Raw genomic sequence first — 19033 nt, forward strand, 5'->3', positions numbered from 1 at the left:
TTTCTCTTTTCCTCTCTCCCTCTCTGCCTTTGCCAGAGGCCACAATGTGTGGCCTCCCCAGAGAGGCCTGGGAACCCCGGGGCCTTTCTGAAGGTGTCGGGGTTTCCTCCACTTAGAGCTTCCCCACCCAGAAGGAAGTCACACTCCTGCTAAAGTCCCCGAGGCTCACGGCCATTCAGGAAGTGAGCCTGGTGATCGTGACATTCATGTACCCTGCCCACTGAGCCCTGGGCTGGCAGTCGGAGTTCTAGTTCCTGGTTTGGGCTCTGACACTGGCTCCCTGTGCTACCGTGGGTAACTCCCTTCCCCCTCTGAGCCTCAGTTTCCTTGTCTTGAAAATAAGGGTGGCGCCAGTTCCTGCCCTTCCCCTTTCCTGGGAAGGCAAAGGGGGAAACAGTGTTGCGGTCTGTGGGTGAAGAGATCTGAAGCATGAGGGGTTGGGTCAGGGACCCTGCTGCCCACAATGGGACTGCTGCACTTACACCATGCACGCCATGAAGGTCACATGGGAAGACTCCTACATGTGGGCGCGCACACAAGCACACATGTGCCCATGCACACGGAGCCACATCATGTAGGCTAAGCCCTGAACTGTGAATCTGAAGGTGGGGTCACCATCCCCACTGCCCCCCAACACACACACATGTGTGTGCAGTAATGTGTGTGCCCAGTATGCAGTTCATGCCATCTACCGTGTAGACATGCCTGCCCAGGCTCCTGCGAGTCATCCCCAGAGATCACCCAGGGGCACCTCCTGCTCCCGGCCCACATGGGGTTCCCCGTGGGCCGGGCGACTGACAAGTTCCTCTCTCTGACGCAGGGCCGGCTGGGACAGAGGCTGCCACAGCTCACAAAGGGCCCTAGAAGTGGCCCTAGAACCTGCTGGGAGCCGCTGGGGCCGCACGTCCGCTTTGGGGCTGGAGAGTGGCTCTGAGGCCGCCAGGCCCGGCGCACCCTCGTGACACCCACTCTCCTCTGTCTTCACAGGCTGGACACCGTTCATGGCTCTCGGGTAGAACCCAGTGACACGGCCAGAATGAATTCTATGGACAGGCACATCCAACAGACCAATGACCGACTACAGTGCATCAAGCAGGTGGGTGCGAGCGGCTGGCGACCGCAGGGCACGCAAGGCGGGCAGAGCAGGAGAGGTGCGGGCCTGCACTCCGTAGCTGGGCCTCCTGGGTGCTGGGTGGGGGTGACAGCAGCCAGGGGCTGACTGCCTGGGCCTCTCTGACCCCCTCAGGAGAATGTTGCTGGCACGGATCAGCCTAACCCTGGCATCACACAGCAGGATTCATCTGCCAGCTCTGCCCCACCCTGTCCCTTCCCTCCCCTCCTGCCCTTCCCTTCCCTTCCCTCCCCTCTCCTCCCCTCTTCTTCTCTCCTCTTCTCCACTCTCCTCCCTACTTTTCCTTTCCCTTCCCTACCCTTCCCTTCCCTTCCCTTCCCTTCCCTTCCCTTCCCTTCCCTTCCCTCCCTTTCCCTTCCCTCCCCTTCCCTCTTCTTCCCCTCTGCTCCTCCCCTCTACCTTTTCCCTTCCCCCGCATCTTCCCTTTCCCTCCCCTCCCTTCCCCTTCCCTTCTTAGCTGTATGAGTTTGGGCCACTGCCATGCTTCTCTGGGCTCTGCTGTGCCACCTGCGCCCCTGTGAAGAAGCAGGGAAGTCCCTAGTCTCCTTCCCAGACCTGAGCCCCCTGCCCTTCTGCTCCAGTGGTTCTCGCTAAAGAAACAGAAAGGAGAAGGTTCTGGGAAATTAGATCATCTTACAGGAAGGGTAACTGAGGCACGAGAAGAGGAGGGAGCCAGCTGAAGCTGGCTGAAGCCACACAGCCCAGCCTCATGTGTTTGAGGCGGGCCTCCTCCCTGGGGCAGAAAGCCCCGCCTCCTGCCGATGCTCCACCACGCTCAGCAGGTGCTTTGCATGCCAGCCTCCTCTGGATTGTTCAGAGGTGGGGCACACTCCAGGTGGGCTCAGAGCACCCCCACTTTAAGAAGCCTTGCTGAACCAGGGTTGGCGGGGGCCCCCCAGGGTTGGCCAGGAATGGCGCACCGCCTTCTGGATGCAGCCTCCTTGCCGCCCTGCGTGGCCGTGCCTGTATAGACTCCCACTTACCTGTTCTTTTACTCCAGGAAGGAGCAATATGGTACAAGGGACATGGGCTTTGACATCAAAGAGACCTGGGCCCAAATCCTCACTCCTCCATGTGCCTACAGCCCCTTATCTCAGACCTGTCCCTTTTTCCTCTGAGCCTGTTTCTCCACCCATCACACAGGTCCAGGCTGTCACATGGTGGCACGGGCTCTTGTCCTCAGTTCTCAGTGGCAGGGAGGCAAGTGCTGGGGTGAGGCTGTGAGCTTAGGTGACTTAACAGGACACTCAGGTCACCAGTATGGGCCACCGTCCTCAGGACCGCTGGGGGGCAGAGCTGGAAGCGCACCCTCCCTGAGTGCCCGGGCACAGAGGAACTGAGGCTGGTCCTCAGAAACGAGAGCAGGTGTCTTCTCCTAAGCCTCGAGCACAGCTCTCTCTCTCTCGGAAGCCCAGGCAGGGTCTGAGGAAAGGAAATTGAAGAAGACTTGTTACAGATTGAACTCAGCCCAAACCGCTCTCCCAAACGCCAATTATGCCTCTGCTCCCAGTCACAGAATAGAAGCCAGACGGTGCTGTCCCTCCAACCCTGCTCTTAACCGCCTCCACGAGGCTCCGCAGGGCTCTCTCCCAGCTTAGCCCATGGGCCCACTTCCCGCAGCCCCGAGGGATCGGCCGTTGGTGGCCTCCAGCTCCACCAGTGCAGCCAGGCTGCCCTGCATGAGCCCCTCCTCGCGCCAGGTATGGGGCCTCTTTGGAGACCTGCTCGCACCCTGTCGTTTCTCCCGTGCCCGGCTCTGCACCGCCAGAAATCAGGGTGCCCTATACCTCTTTGAAGCATGGCACCCCGGGCTCAGATTCCCCAGCCCACGAGCCTAAGCCCCCATTCCATCAGGTGCTAGCTGCCTAGGCAGCCACTTCACCCCGCTAGGTCTGTAGAATGGCATCATGTCGGATGCCCAGCCCACGTATGCTTGGGCAGCTGCAAGGCCATATCTCCTCGGCTGCCCTCCCTCAGCCTGCCCGACCTGCGCATGCGCACATGCATGCACGCAGAGCTCTGCACCGGGGCCAGACCCTGACACGTTTGCGAGGGTGAGCTGGCCATGCAGATGCCGCCCCACCCCCTGCCCCCGCCCGGGCCATCCAGAGCTCCCTACGCTCCCACACCCCACTCCACACCTCCGGCCAGACACAGCTCAGCACTTAACGTCTGTCTGCTCCACAGCTGCCCCAGAGGGCAGCATGTCTGGCCGAAGACTGTTGATTCTCAGACATCCTCTCTCCTAATCAGAAGAGAAAAGCAAGCAGGTCTGCATGCTCTGAGGATGACAGATGTGTTGGCTGTGCCTAGCTCTGGCGGGTGGCTCCCATAGGGGGGCTTTGCAGCCTCCGACTCCCAGCCCTGCCTCACTTCTACAGGAAGACAACCCGTTCCCCCACCCCCATTCCCATCACCCCTACCCTGGTTCTAGCCATTGCTCACATGTACCACCTTCCAAGCACCCTGCTGCCCTTCTTTCCTCCTGGCCGCTGGCTAGGCTGCCTCCTCCCCCCCCCCCACCGCCCCTAAGTTCTAGGCACTAGAAGAATCGGTGCCCTCTCTACAATGTGCTCCTCTCAGAGGTCACAGGCACATCTGGGCTGCACGTGCAAAGCCATACAAATTATCGAAGTCTTGCACAGCAGCCTCCCCCAACCCCATGGGCCCTTCTGAGCATCTGCACCTCCATCTCTGAGCCCCACTGCTTCCTGGGCACCTGGCCACCTCACCCACCCTGCTCTTTCTCCCTTGAGCTAGAGGCCCTGTGGGGGCACGTTTTGGGCCTCCCACCAGGCTAAGTTCCTAGGGGCAGAGGATAGGCCGTATTCATCACAAAGTCAGCAGAGCCTAGCACAGTGCCAAGGGCAGGGCAGGGCCCACGTAAGTTCTGGGGAAGCAGGAGAAGAGTGAACTGATGGATGGAGAGCTAAGGGAATGAGTGGACCACGGGATGGTTGGACATAGGGTTGGGCAGATGGGCAGTAGACACAGATGATGGATGCATAAATGGATGAATGAATGATGGACGGGAGGTTGGATAAATTCTGGATGGATAGATATAGATAGGTGGGTGGATGATGGATAGATGAGAAATGAATAAAATAGTGAATGGTTGACTGGGTAAGTGGACAAGGGGATAGATGGATGGATGGATGGACGGACTGAATCATTTTTGGATAGATGGACAGATTGTTTGATTTACAGATAGACTAATAGGAAGATGCATTTATCCCTTGGTCTGGGCTTTGTTGTCCAACATGGTCTAGGCTTCGTTGTCCCCTCCTCCTACCCCAGGGGACTCAGTGGCCAGTGGATATAGCCCAGATCTTCTGAGGAATTGTGGAGACAGGCTGACTTCCTGGTGCGAGGAGAGGTAGTACTAGGACCCAGGGAGAACAACAGCCAGGGAGGCCTCTGCCTATGACTCAAATCTGTGCTCCCATTCCCTGACTGTCAAAGGCTGGCCACTCCCCATGCCACGAGGGACCTGTGCTGAAGTGGCTAGGTGGCTGGCCTACAACACAGATGGCCCATCCTTTGGACAGTTAACTGCTCACCAACCATTTCTGCATGGGCCTGGCCTTGTGCCAGTCTTAAGAGTTCCAGAGGTGAACAGGGCACTATTTCTGCTCTCCAGATGCTCATAGGAGAGAAGAAACTGTACCAAGATCAGAGCGATAGCAGCCTTTTCTGGCACCTACTTTGTAAGGGGGATGTCGTTATTTAAATCGCTCCTGTTGCAGTCCTGTAAGCGGTCACCACCCCATCTTACCAACGAGGGACCTGAGGCTCAGGAGCACTCCTAGGACTGTGTGGCTCAGGGGCTGAGAGAGGTCGGACCCTGGTCGCCCATTCCTGTGCCGTCCAGTGACCTCATAGTCGAAATGGGAAACAAAAGCACAGAGAGGGCAGGGGTCTTGGGCCAAGGCCACAGAGCCCCAGCCACTGAATGGCGGGATGCCTGGCATTCTTTCTACCAGTGAGTCACGCCCACCAGTGACCACCCATAGCCCAACCTGAAGGCCATGTGAGCTGGCTGCCACAAGGTGGGGAAGCTTGAAGGTGGGCTGGCCAAGATACGGCTGTGTGCTCCAGGGCCAAAACAAAACTGGGCCCTTGGGACTGGCCTCACAGGCCACTTGTGAGCCCAGTAGCCCTGCAGGGTGAGGGTGCTGTGGGTGGGCAGCTCTGGGAGCAGCATGTGGTAGCTGCTGACCTTGCTAATTGGGTGTGACATCACGTAACTAAACGGAACAACTCGGTTAGCAGAGGGAGGCTGCTGGGCTGGGAATTAGCCAATTTGCATGGCTTTCCACTTGAAGCCCAGACAGCCAGTAGCCTGGCCTCGGAGGGGGCACGCTTTAAAGAGAGCACGGGAGGCAGAGGTGAGGACCTACTGCTGCCCTCTCCAAGGGCCCTTTTCTCCCTGTACAGGTTCCTCCCAGCTCTGCCTGTGCGAGCCAGGGTGGAGAGCTGCACAGAACAGCTGTGCTTTCCCTGGGAGACTCCAGGAGGCAGTCAGGGCCAAGGGCAGCCCCTTGTGGGAGCCCCCCACGTGCCAGGCGCCTCGCCAGGGGCTGCTTGAGCCTCCTCTTGTCCAGCCCTCCCCAGCCCCGTGACAGGGGGGCCTGCTGCTGTTCTCCTGCTCTCTCTCCTTCGCTGCTCCCTCTCCCCTTTCTCCCCCAGAGGCACCTCATTTAAAAAAAAATTTTTTTTTAATGTTTATTTATTATTGAGAGACAGAGAGAGACAGAGCATGAGCATGGGAGGGACCAAAAGAGGTGGAGACACAGAATCCAAAGCAGGCTTCAGGCTCTGAGCTGTCAGCACAGAGCCCGATGAAGGGCTAGAACTCACAAACCTAGAGATCATGACCTGGGCCGAAGTCGGATGCTTAACCAACTGAGCCACCCAGATGCCCCAGAGGCACTTTGTTCCAAGGCATTTCACTTTTTTCCGTCCATTTTTAAATCTTTCTTGCAAGGACCACATTGTAATGATAGTCACAAAATCCTGGGCAAAAGAAACAAAAATTCCCACCGCTAAGCCATGGTGGGTCATCCTCCTTTTACAGAAGGGACAGCTTAGTTTCGGGAAGGTGATGGACTGCCCTGGGTCAGCAGCAAGCAGGAGGTGAGGCAGAGGGAGCCCCCGGGGCACTGTACATTCCATTCCTTTCCAATCCTGGGACCTGGCAGCTGCTGAGACCCCTCCCTGTCTCCGCTCCAGGGCAGACTGGAGCTGTAGGTTGGGACAGAGTGCAGGGCCTTGGGGGGGGGGGGGCGCGGAGCTACTGTTGCCTGTCTCTCCCAGGACCAGAGCAACAAGGCCCTTGGAAGCCCCCCCCATCTTTTTGTCACTGGCTTAATCTCTGACCCTTGTGGACACACTCTAGGTGTCCCTCCAGAGGACCCATTGCTGGGATCCAGGCTCTGCTCCTAATCTGCTGTGTGACCCTGGCACTCATCCCCTGGGCTAAGGCCCATCTCCGTGGGGCCTGGGAAGACCTGGGCGGGGATTAAAGAGTGAAGCCACGCCCCCCCATACCCCCCCCCCTCCCGCCCCAGACAGCCATGTGGCCTGGGTCTGAAGCAGAATCTGGAGGCCTTGGTGCCAAACTTCAGTCTCTGTCAACTCAGAACCCCTGACTGGGAGGAGCTTGAGCTCAGGCAGGGTCCCCTCCTGACCATGCCAGCAGGTCCCCAGCCTAGCCAGACTGGGGACGGGAAATCTGGCTTTGGGGAGCTAAGTTACATATACCAGACACACACACCCCCCACCGTGTGAGAAGAGCCTGGGTGCAGTGTGCTTATAGTTCGATTCCCTGGCTGAGTTTGGCCTGGAGGTCTCTTCCTGATCCACCTGGCCCCTTCCCTTGTTTGGTCATGACCATGCTTGCTCTGAAGCCAGACTGGCGGACGTCCAGACCTGGATCGTGGTGGTGGTGGTGGTGGCGGCGTTGGGTAGCTGGAGCAGGCTTCACCAAGGAGGAATCGCCAGGGCAAGGCTGCCCTGGCTCGGGGAAACCTAGCCCCCAAGCTTGGGGCCCACAGGCTCCCCTCCTGAACCCTGCAGAGCTCACCTGCCCCCACTACCAACATCCAGAAAGCACTTTAATATTATTATCTTTCTCTAGACCTTGGTTTTCCTATCCTGGCAATGGGGCTACTAACCCCCATCCTGCCAGAGACCAGATGGGGTGGACACAAAGGGAGAGTGAACGAGAGGGAGTCTGAGAAGATTCCTTATTCCTGATCCGCCCCTTTCTTCAAGTCTCCTCCCTTGGGAGGCCCGGGGTCTTCACCACCCCAGACCCCCACGCTGTCCTGCTGGCCATGTTCCTGGAGCTTCATGCTGCCTCCTTCCTTCTCCCACAGCACTTACAGAACCCTGCTAACTTCCACAATGCCGCCACAGAGCTGCTGGACTGGTGTGGGGACCCGCGAGCCTTCCAGCGGCCCTTCGAGCAGAGCCTGATGGGCTGCCTGACGGTGAGTCTGCCTCCCCCTCCCCCACCTGCACCTGGGGAGGATGCCAGGGGACGCATGTGCCTGTCCAGCTGTTGGAGAAGCTGCAGATAACAGAGGATGAGAGAGAGAAAGACAGCAGCGCCAGAGGGGACAGCCCTTCTGTGTGCACCCCCCTACATACAGCTTCCAGAGAACCAGCCTGATGGGGAGACACAGCCTTCAGAGGGATGTGGGCTCCCCACATCTGACTGAAAGCACAGGGCCTCCCTGGGTGGGGAGGGGGGTTCAGGTCTGGTGAGGGTAAAGGTTCACCCTCAGCAAAGCAGAATTTTTAGCCATTCTTTAAAAAAAAAGTTTATCTATTTGGAGAGAGGGGGAGAGAGAGTGCACACACACAGGAGGAGGGGCAGAGTGAGAGAAAAAAAGAGAGAGAGTCCCAAGCAGGCTCTGCACTATCAGGGAGGGAGGTGGGAAGTATCAGCACAGAGCCTGATGCCCGGCTCGAACTCACAAACCGCAAGATCATGACCTGAGCTGAAACCAAGAGGCAGCCACTTAACCGACTGAGCCACCCAGGCAGCCTGAGCCATTCTTTTATGCAGTCGTTCATTCCTCCATTTGGGCAAACCTCTATCGAGCCCTTTCTGTAGTCATCCATTCTTCTACCCATTCATATAAGCATTTAATGAGCTCCTATGACATCCATCCATCTATCCAAATAAACATTGATGGATCCCTCATTTATTACATACGATCCCCTCTGCGAAGTCCTGGGAAACCACAGAAGAAGACTTTGCCAAGCCTGATGTCCTCTTTAGCGGGAGACAAATGTGGAAAGAGATGGCCGAGACAATTGTGTCCAAGGTGAAGAGAAGGGAAGCATTAACTGGCTGGGAGGTGGGGTAGCTGGCAGGAAACTGAGGCAAGGAACTACAGACATGCGTGCGGGTATCTCGGACAGCATGTGCAAAGGCCCAGGGAGCTGAAAGTCACTCGGCTTGGTAAAGGCCTAGGATGCAGGCTGGGCAGGGGCCAGGCCCAGAGCGAGTGGCATGATTTGCCAAGCCTCAGAGCTCACTGGCTGGCAGCCATGGGGAAGGAGCTCGCTGCTTGCAAATGACCCCAGCCGTGTGACGTGCACCCGTGAGCTCGAGGGAGCCTCGGGGGGCAGCGTGGCAGCTTCTCAGAGGCCCCCTGGGTCCACTTTGAAGGAAACATGAGTAAACAAATGGCTGGAGACCCCACCTACCCCAAGGCTCGGAGAGGAGGGGCCAAGGCAGATGCCTGGCCAGGTAGGAATCTTAGGTGAAGTTCAAGGGCACCATGTTCCCTGAAAAGCTCCAGGTAGGAGGGAGGTAAAAGGCCCAGCATGGCCTTGGCCTGGAGCAAACAGAAGAGTGACATTCTCATGGGGCATCGTTATAAAACACCCGTTCTGCACCTGCCACTGAGCTTGGTCCACTGCATAGACCTTCTCACTGAGTCCTCATGCCCCCAGGAAGCTGGCCCTGCAACTGTCCCCATTTTATAGAGGAGAAAACTGAGGCTTGCTGTGATGGCTTCCCAAGGTCACACAGCCAGTTAGAAGTGGGTGTGGGATTCAAGCTGAGACCCCTCTGCCTCTCGGCCAGTAGGGATGCCAGCCAGGGGAGCAGCTCATCAGGGCCCCTCTTTGCCCAGGGCCGATGCTATCTGGCGCCCTTAGAGTCACCAGGCCAAATCAGATGGCTGCCTGCACTGTGCGGCCCTCCTCGTTCTCCAGCCCACTGGGCTCCCCTCCCTCTCCCAGCTCCCTTAATCCTCTTTGCGGGGATCCTGGTTCAGGCTAAGCCCCGCAGGCAGGGACAGATGTTACGAGAGGCCCCCTTGTTCCCATCCCAGCTGCCGGCAGCCATAAGTCAAGTAGGAGGGGGGGACCATGCACGAGGTGTGGCCAGACTGGCCTCCTCAATCCCCCAGCACCCCGCCCGGAGCCTGGCCCAGCCTGGGATATAGGGATTGAGAGCCATATCAGACAATGGATGGCCATTGGGGTGTGAGATGACCAGCAGCTGGCCCTACCCCGGCCCTGCCATTTAAGCCATTTAACAGACACTCGCTGAGGCCCTATGCCGGGCACTGGAGGAATGCCGTAAGCCCAGTGGACCTCTCTCAAGCAGCGTCTGTTCCAGCGGAGGAAGTGGGCACTGAACTCATAAAAGAGTGAATAAGGACAGACACTGGTCCCTGTGAGAGCGGCTGGAGTGCCGGTTGGGAGAAGTCTCCTGAGGAGGTAACCCCCAGCTGAGACCTGAATGGCAAGAAAGAGTCCTCCATGAGAGGGAAGGGTGCTCCAGGCAGAGGGAACTGCTAGTGCAAAGGCCCTGAGGCTTGATTTGTTCAAGGAACAGAAAGAAGTCTCAGATGGCTGGAGCACAGAAGAGGGAGAAGGATACAAGAAAAGGTCAAAAAGGGAAGCAGAAACAAGCTAAGACAGGGCCTGCAGGCTGAGGAAGAAGAGCTTGGATATTATCTGAAGGGTGATGGAGGGCCTTGAGGGGTCTTAGGCAGGTGAGCAGGGGGATGTGGTTTGTCTGAGGATAGGAACTCTAAGGGGAGCATCTTTGGAGGATAGGCTGGAAGGATTCTGGAGGTCTTCCCAGAGGAGGGGGCCCAGGAAGGAGCCTGGAGGATCTCACTAGCCAGTGGGGAGGCTGTGGCTTCCTGGGCAGGGGCAGCTGTGTGGACAGAGGCACAGTGCCAGCTCTCCTGGGCCGCTCCTCATCACAGCAAAGCCTAAGGCACACCCTTGGTCCAAGGTGGCCTTTGACCCCCACCTCGCTGGCCTGCTGCTTAGCCAGAAAGGGGCCACAGGTGCAGGGATATGAGTTTGACTGTCCCTTGGAGCTCAGCAGAACCAGCAGCAAAGAAGTGTGGGGAATGGGGTTCACAGGAGACTCCGGACCCACGGTGATTTCCTGGCTCCTTCAATCCTTACGAAGTCCCTGCAGGGCAGGAGGGGAAGGATCATCACTTCCAGCAACTGAGGGGTGGCGGAGGGAGCTTGCTACCGGCCCCAGCCAGTACTACTGACCCCCCAGAGCCCTGCTGCTGTCCTTCTGTCTCCCTGCACATCCTCAGCCCCAGCCATGTCACACAGGAGGGACAGGATGGGGGAGGTCAGAGATCCCACGGGGCCTAAACAGGGGAGAGCTGCACCCCTCCCCATCCAGGGGCAGGCTGAGTGTTGCTACCATCCCCTGAGTGACCCCTGGGAACAAATTTCCTCTGGATCCGGCTTCCTTGGAGGATAGAAATTAAAAACCTCTTAGCCTCAGTCAGCCTCAGTTTGTCACACTGGGGCTGGGCCCTGGGGGTCAAAAGCAGCCAGCAGTCCCCTGCCCCACCCTCCCCTTCACGGCCTCTGACCCCAGGATACAGACGCGCAGGAGCCCTGGGGCCCCTCCCAAGGGGTGATGGCTGTGAGCCATGGTCACCACCTCAGACCAGGGTTTCTCTAACCGTGCCAGCAGCTCACTTCCTGACCCTTCCCTTAAAATCGGGCCTGTCTGGACTCACTCATTCTTCCTCCCCGAAGGTGGGGCACACTTGCTATGCTCCAGGAACAGAAAGAAAGAGACCAGGGAGCAGGAGAGGGGAGGCAGGAAGGAGAGGAGGTGGCAGAGGGAACAGCAGTGCCAGCCCCATCTCTCCAGCAGTGCCTCCCCAGAGCCTCAAAGAACCCGCTGCTGAAGCTGTCAGGGGGTGTCCATAAATAGTACTCACTGAGCTGTGCACCTAGTCCGACTCCCAGCCTCTCAACGAGGGCACTGCATGGGCGAGCAGACGGAGGCCCAGAGAGGCTGAGTCACTTGGGTGAGGTCGGACAACTAGCAAGCGGCAGAACCAGAACCCCAACTGGTGCCTGACTCCAAAGCAGCAGCGACGACAGCCACAGACACCTGCCGCCACCTGCACTGAGATGAAGATGGGGGATGGGGAAAGAGGGAAGTGAGGGCTGTGCCCTGAGGGGCTTGTGTCATGACCATGAGACAGAACCAGGACCCACGGAACTGCCAGAGCCCCCAGCACACAACCTGGGAAATAGAGGACGTCCATGCACTTTTACAGAGCAAAAACCTGAGGCTCAGAGAGGTTAAGGAACCTGGCGTGGGTTGCACAGGTTAGGGTGAAGCAGAATTGGAGCACAGGCCTGACGTGCCTCCAGTTGTCATGATACCCTCAGAGGGTGTCAGAACCCAGCCTCACGCCAGGTGCAGAAATCCCTTCTCTAGCATCTTCCAGACAGCTTGTCCTGCTTCGCAGCCTAGAGGCTCACGCTTTCTCAAGACAGCACACTCTCCTTGTGGGACTGGCGTAACTGGCTGTGTGACCTTGAGCACATGCCCTCTGTCATCTCTGGGCTTCCGTTTCCCTCTCTGTGGCGCGAGAGGCTGAACTCTGACCTGTAGGTCCCTCTGGGGCCCAGGGTCTCCGTCTCAGGCTGCCAGGAGCTGGCTGGGCCTGGGCAGCCAGCAGAGAGCAGCAGTGCCTCCTGGAGGCCTGTGTGGAGTAAGGGGGGGGGGGGGTCTTCCTTGGCCCACCTTCCAGAAGGTTCCATGCCCACTGAGGTGGGAGCAGGCCTCTGAAACACAACAGGCTACACAGCTAAGTCTACCACCACCACTCCCGCACCCCACCCCGTCAGTCAGACCCACCTCACGGGCCTTCCCTGGGGGTCCTCAGGCTGGGCCAGCGGAAGCCAGGGTGTGCACATAAGGCACTCGAGGGCCTCAGGGTCCAGCTTCACCAGACCTGTCCTGTGCTGACCTTTAGCGAGGCCCTACCCTCTCTGGGCCTCCGTGAAAGGAAGCTGTGGCCGGTGACCCTTCTGAACTCTGTGGCTCAGGGGATTTGGTGACAAGCAGACCTTCCCAGACCTGCAGGGCAGTCCTGATACCAGCACCAGGCCCCTCTTGCTCAATTTAGATTGTTTTTTTTTTTTCTTTTTTAAACCAGAGCAACAGGACTAGCCAGTATTGGCCCAACAGAGGGACCTTTGCCTCCCTGCCCTCAACACAGGGCCTGAGGGTTCTCTGTGCAGTTACGGTGTTAACCCCTCTGGGGTTATACAGGAGGTCCCTCATGGAAGGAGCCCAGATTCTGCAGGCCGCCGCCTGGGATGGCAGCCCAGCTCTATCGTAGACAAGATTTGTAACCTTTGGCTGTTTTTCATACTTAGTTTCCTCATCTGTGAAACAGAGATAAGAACATACCTCCTCCTGGAGCTGTCGTAAGAATTTGGCACTTGGCCGCGCATGGAGCTTTTACTTGGCCCCCATGCCCGGGAGCTAGTATTGTCATTACACCGCTCGCCCTTGTCAACATGTCCCACAAACAGCAGCCTCGCTGATGCACTCATCCAAACAAACCATGCTCACTCACATCCGCCCCAAGCTTCCACCAAAGTAAAGGGCACCAGAGTCAACATCTAAGCCGAAGTGACCTTTCTGGACCCACCGGAGTGTCTGTCTCCGGACCTGAAATGTTCAACAGGCCACAGAGTAAATAAGTGGCCTTGGTTTTTCTGCTTGGGTGGTGAGACTCACAGTGAGGTTGCCCAGCCCAGAGCCTCTGGATCCTGGGGGGTGGGTAGGGGCGGGGGGTGCTGTGAGAACCACAGTCAGGGGCCAACGGAGCCTGTGGAAAGAGGCCTGGGGAAAAGAGACGCTGAGCAAACATTCAAACCTGAGAAGTCCTTTTTCCCCCTTGCCCTGGGCGTTCCTAGGAGACGGGGGTGGCGGGGAGACAGGGCCCCATTCCAAGAGGCTGCGGTAGTTCTGGGGAGGGGAGTCCCCTGGCTGTTCCCTGGTTCACATGGGCAGCCTCTCCAGGCTGTAAGTGTCCACACTTTTCTTTTTTTAGTGTTTATTTATTTTTGAGAGAGACAGAGTGCAAGCTGGGGAGGAGGGAACAGAGAGGGAGACACAGAATCCGAAGTAGGCTCCAGGCTCTGAGCTCTCAGCACAGAGCCCGAGGTGGGGCTCGAACTCACGAACTGTGAGATCATGACTGGAGCCGAAGTCGGATGCTTAACCGGCTGAGCCACCCAGGTGCCCCATGTCCATACATTTTAAATGAGAGGGCTGGCCTAGATTCGCTGTTTTCCTATTCTTTTTAGCCCTAGAGCCCTTGTAACGAACCCTTAAATATAAATATAAAGCAGATCGTGAGGAACTATTACAGAGGCTGGGCCAAGCCCCGTGGCAGCCTGAGACCCTCTGATCACCTCCGAGAGCCTCTGGGGCAAGCAGTCCCCAACCGCTTGCTAATGGAGTCTTCTCTTTCTCAAAAGACCGAGCTCCCACATCTAGGAGTACTGCCTTCCCACCCGGCCCTAGCCGCCCCAGCTCTTAGCCTGCACCAACTCCATTTTCCAATAGCCTTCCTTCTTAATAAGTAAACCTAATTTTGTCGCTGTTAAGGAGGAAGGTGGGCAGGAGGGAGCCGGTCTGGCCGCACGGCAGGACACCTGGGAAGTGGGGGAGTGAAGCCGATGGGTCAGGGCCTGCAGAGCCGTTCATGCATCCCCCAGGGAGCACCCCAACCCACCCTGCTCCTGGGAACTATCAGCCCTCCTAGCCCCTTGCCTGTCCCCCTTCTGGCCCGTACTCCAGAGGTTCTCAAAGAGAAGGAAGGGACCTCCGGGCTCCAAATACACAGCTGTTAGCAAGCTTCCATCCACACACTCATGAGCGCCTCCCATGTCCTGAGCAGGTGCTTGGCACCGGATGCAGACCCCAGGCTGAGCATGAGGGGCCTGCAGCCTCTGGGCTGGGGTCTGAGAGGCTGCAGGTCCCCCGGCCCAGAGCTGAGTGCTGGGGAGCATAGCATGTGTGTCTGGAAAAGCCTTAGCGCTCTGTCAGGCATCTGTGAGCTGAAGCTTCATGAAGTCATGTCCAGGGCTGCTCCACAAGCACAGATTTTGACTCAGGAGGAAGCGATGCGGCTGGGTGGGAACCATGCCTGGAGTAGTGAAGGCAGTGAGCATTCCTGATGGGTGGGTGCAGCAGCTCTGGGAGTGGATGGGAAGAGGTATCAGGGGACTTCCTGGGATGCCTGGACTCAGAAGAGAGTTTGGGGAGCTGCTCTGGGGGAAGAGAGGCCTGGAAACATGGTGGTACAGCCCCCCCCCCCCACACCCCTTGCCACCTTCTGGGATGTGGCCAGATCGAGTCCTTGAAAGCTGTAGGGCCTGGGCTTTGGGGTCAGGCCCACCAGCAGACTGGCAACCCCCAAGGGCAGGGGCCAGGATCCCAGGGCCTGGCATGGAGGAGGTGCTTATTAGGGTTTGCTGAGTGATTGAGCAAGGCCCAGTCTGAGTCCCAGCTCTGCCCAATCTTGGGGGTACCTGCCTTAGCCCGCCCCTCTCCCCTGCCTCCCCCATGAAATGGACACCTCTGCCACTCTGAGCTCGGAGGCCAGGCGCTGGCAGCGACTCACCCCGTCCTTGCTCTCCTTCTTGCTGGCAGGTGGTCAGTCGGGTGGCAGCCCAGCAAGGGTTCGACCTGGACCTCGGTTACCGACTGCTGGCGGTGTGTGCTGCAAACCGAGACAAGTTCACTCCGAAGTCTGCAGGTAGGTGACCGCTGGGGGCTCCGCGGATGTCACCGGGCGGTGGGGGTATAACCAGGTTCTAACCCAGGGCCGCAGTTCATCCAGGTGTGGTGCGGGCCTCCAAGGAGCCTCAGTGCGTCCCCCCAGGCTGGGCAGCCCCTGGCTGAGGCTCATCCCTCCTCTCAGGCAGCACTTTTACCTGTGGGGGTGCGTCAGGGCCGGTGAGGGTCCCAGGGCACCCCACAGCCCAGACACCTTCCATCTCATTTCGACCCCTTGGCATAAGCACTGTGACCATTCCTGCTTTACAAACCAGGAAACTGAGGCTCCGAGAAGCTGGAGAGGCTTCTCAGGTCACACAGCTGCAAAGTGGCAGCGCTGGGCCTGTACTCCAGCGTCAGCATTCTTAACCTTGACACGCCACTGTGTTCATTCAAAACATTTGTGCTTAAAACACAAAGGGAAAGTGAGTCAGTACAGGCAGGGCTCTGAAGGGCTGCTCTGCATAATCGTATCCTTTGCAACTTTGTCAGGGCTTGGGACCTCCTGCCCCTAAGTGAATGAGAGGTGATAGAAGGTGCTAGCAGCATTCTGTGGGAGGGCTTTCATGACACCAAAGATACAGTTTTACGTCTCCCACCATCCTCAGTATCTTGCGTAAGGAGGGGGTGCAGTGTACGCATTAACTCCCGACAGAACTGGGACACCCCAGCCCTGTCACTTGCTGTGTGAGCGGCCTCCGAGCCTCAGTGGATCTCCTCGGGAAGACAGGACTGACAGGGAGACCTCCCCTGCGGGGGTCATCATCGTAAGTTCTAGAAACATGTGCACTGCCAAACACAGCGTCTACATGTTAACGTGTTTTATGTTAGAGTGACTCGTTGGAGAAGAAAAAAGATCCGTTATTTCCTTTGTATGACAATAAAACAGACGTTTTCTCTGAATCCGTCATTCGGTTCTTTGGAGTATATATAGAAACAGCCTTAACAAAAACACGGAAAGAACGTCTCACAACGTATTTTCGTAAATCTGCTCAGCCCGTCATCTCTCGGGGGCGGGTTCAGGCTCCCCTCCAAGTATGTTTGGAGACCATGCACACAGACGGTGGGTCATTTATGGAGACTTTGCACACGGACAGTGGGTCATTTATGGAAGGTGCATGAAATTACAGTCAGCCTGTAGCCTCTGGAAGATGCTGGACATGCCAGCCGGTGCTGGGATGTGGCTGTTGTATTGAACTGCTTGCCAGAAAATGGTCTTGAAATCTCATAAGTGACGTCTATTCCTGATGGGCTCTGCAGTTTTAATAATAACTAAAGTCAATACAATTTTGACGAGGTAAAAATTGCTACTTATCCAAGAAACATTTATATCCATATCTCTGTTAAGCTCCTGTCTTGTGCGGGCACCTGGCCAGGTATGCGTTTTGGCGAGGAATTCAACAGATGTGGTCCCACCTCGGGAAACTTACAGTTTAGAGCGGAGGTCAGCAAACTTCCGCAAAGAGCCGGATAGTAAATAGCTTGGGCCTTGCGGGCTATACAAAAGCAAATGTAGATGGTATTTAAACAGGTGAGTGTGGCTAGTTCCAATAAAACCTCATTTACAAAATTAGGTGATTGGCTCTGGTTTCTCTGACCTCTTGTCTAGGAGAAAAGAAAAAGACCGTAGAACCGTAGGTGTAGGTGGGTGTGCATGTGTGGGTGTGCATTTGCCTGTATGTAAATTCGAGCTGAGCTAAATTCCATGAAGGAAAAGTCAGGGGTGCTGTGAGATCCCTCGGGGGCGGGGGAAGGCTTCCCTGGGGCCTGAAGGTTGAGAAGTGCTGAATAGGTAAAGAAAAAGAGGAACAGCCTGAGCAAAGGTCCTGAGGTAGAAGGAAGCATGGCTTTTCAGCAGAACTAAAATGAGGGTAGTGGTTCCAAAGCCCAGAGGTGGAAGTCAATGGCAGTTAGACACACAGGGCCTGCCTGTCTTGAAGGGTTGTGGGTTTTGTACTAAGAGCAATGAAAACGTGACTAAATTCGCATTTTGCAAAGATGGCTCTGGCTTCTTGGGAAGAACAGATTGCACAGGGGAGGGGGGCAGTGTAGATGCTGGGAGCCAGGTGGCAGATTGATGGGGACATCGGGATGATGGTGGCCAGACCAGGAAGGTCCCACTTCCTGTGCAGTAAAGGGAAGGGGGTGAATCCAGAGGGTATGTAAGAGGCAAAACCAAGTCCAGGGTAGCATGGCCAGAGGGCTAGGAGGAAAACAGGAGAACGGGCTTTCCCAGAAGCCCCAGCTGTATCCTCCTGGGGGAAGGGGCCTCTCATGCCCCTACTGGTCCGTGCTGGGTGCTCTCTCCCTCAGCACAGTGCTCAGCTTTGTGAGACTCGGGGTGTTTTCTGTATTTGTGGCTGAGAAAATGGAGCTCAGAGAGGTTTGTGACTTAACCTGTTGTCACACAGCTTGTCAGTGATCGAGCTGGGACTTCAACCCATGCTGCCTCTGGACCTAGACTTGGAAGGCCCCTGTGTCCCCGGGCGGGGTCTGGGAAGCTACTCCAAGTGGGAGAGCCCTTTACTTTGCTCAAGTCTCTCTAGCATGGCCCTGCCCTTGCTAAGTGGTATTTTCTGGCCTCGATTCTCCGGAAACAAGGGCTTTGTTCTTCCCTGTTTGCACTCCCAGTTGTGCACAGCTCTTTACAGTTTATCGAGCCTTTTCCCAGGCCTTGTGTCTCTTAAGTCCTATGATATGCCATAGGCCCCTGAGGTGAGGCCTCGGCATACCCATTCTGCAGCTGAGAACACTGAGGCCCAGCCAACCCTGTGGCTTCTCTACAGTTTGAATTCCCTTCTTGGCAGGCAAACTCCTGTCGGCACCGACAGCCATGACTAACCACCTCTCCCAGGTCACCCCCAGCCCCTTGAGAAGTCTGGGCCTCAGCACTCAGCCATCCAGCCATGCGTCTGCTTGGCCCTTCCTCTGGAAATGCGTGAGGTTGAAGGCTTCAACTGCGGGTCTCGTTGGGAGGATGCAGGGGCCACCGGGGCCCACTGGACCCTGTGAGGGACGGAAGCCAGGGGACTGGAGCAGGGGCCCCGAGTCCCAGAGGCGGCTCCAGCCCTGGCCCCGTCCTCACTGTGGAGCCCACCTCCCGGGGCCACGGCCACATCTGTCAGGATGCCTGGGAGGATTGCGATCCCCCATCTTGGAAGTGAGGCCCCGCCACTACCTGACGCACTGGGGTGCCAAACAGTATACTTTCCTGCCCCCTTCCCTGTTCTCGCCCTCCTTCACCCCTCCCCAAGGCTCCCCATGGCTCTAAGGCTTTTGCTGCCCTGTGAGGTGGTGTCCCCGGGCTCCATTTCCCTGAGGCTCTGTGGCTGCGCGTGGGTGCAGCTTGAGGGTCTCTGTGGCCTCCGGTGTGTGTGCAGTGGCCACACTGGCCACAGCCAGGCCCGCCCAGGCCTCTGCTGGCCAGGCCGTGGCAGTTCTAGAATGTGCTCTGTCCGTAGCTACCTCTCACCCTCCTCCCTGCCTCTGCCCTAGCTCCTGTCATGTCCTCATGTCCGACCTGCCAGAGCAGTTTTCGCCCTTCTAGTCGCTCCCTCCCCTTTCTTCCTGAGGGTCTCTGCGGCATCCCTTCCCTTCCCTGGTGCCCTTAACTTTCTCCCTGTGTGATGTGTGTACGTCTGTGTGTGTGTGTCTGTGTCTGGTGGGGGGAGTACGTGTGTATATGTGTCTGTGGGGGTACATGTCTGTGTGTGTGTGTGGTGGTGAGCGCATGTGTATGTGCGTCCGTGGGAGTATGTGTCCATGTGTGTGCGGTGAGCGTGGGGGGGGTC

General features: G+C 57.3%; 1 protein-coding gene across 5 annotated transcripts in view; it reads left to right on the forward strand.

Moving 5' to 3' along the window:
• ZMIZ1 (zinc finger MIZ-type containing 1) overlaps positions 1–19033 on the forward strand; it is a 181366-nt gene that overhangs the window by 76368 nt on the left and 85965 nt on the right. For 4 of the 5 annotated variants that reach the window (XM_029932022.1, XM_029932026.1, XM_029932025.1 and 1 more), the window contains exons 3-5: positions 988–1096; positions 7513–7626; positions 15117–15222. In XM_029932022.1, coding sequence (XP_029787882.1) covers positions 1037–1096; positions 7513–7626; positions 15117–15222 — 280 coding nt within the window. In that variant the 5' untranslated portion in view covers positions 988–1036. Of the gene's footprint in view, positions 1–843; positions 1097–7512; positions 7627–15116; positions 15223–19033 lie in introns of those variants that run through there. The other variant, XM_029932024.1, reaches the window with a different exon arrangement.

The sequence above is a fragment of the Suricata suricatta genome, chromosome 2, assembly GCF_006229205.1.
Source record: "Suricata suricatta isolate VVHF042 chromosome 2, meerkat_22Aug2017_6uvM2_HiC, whole genome shotgun sequence".
Lineage (NCBI taxonomy): Eukaryota > Metazoa > Chordata > Mammalia > Carnivora > Herpestidae > Suricata > Suricata suricatta.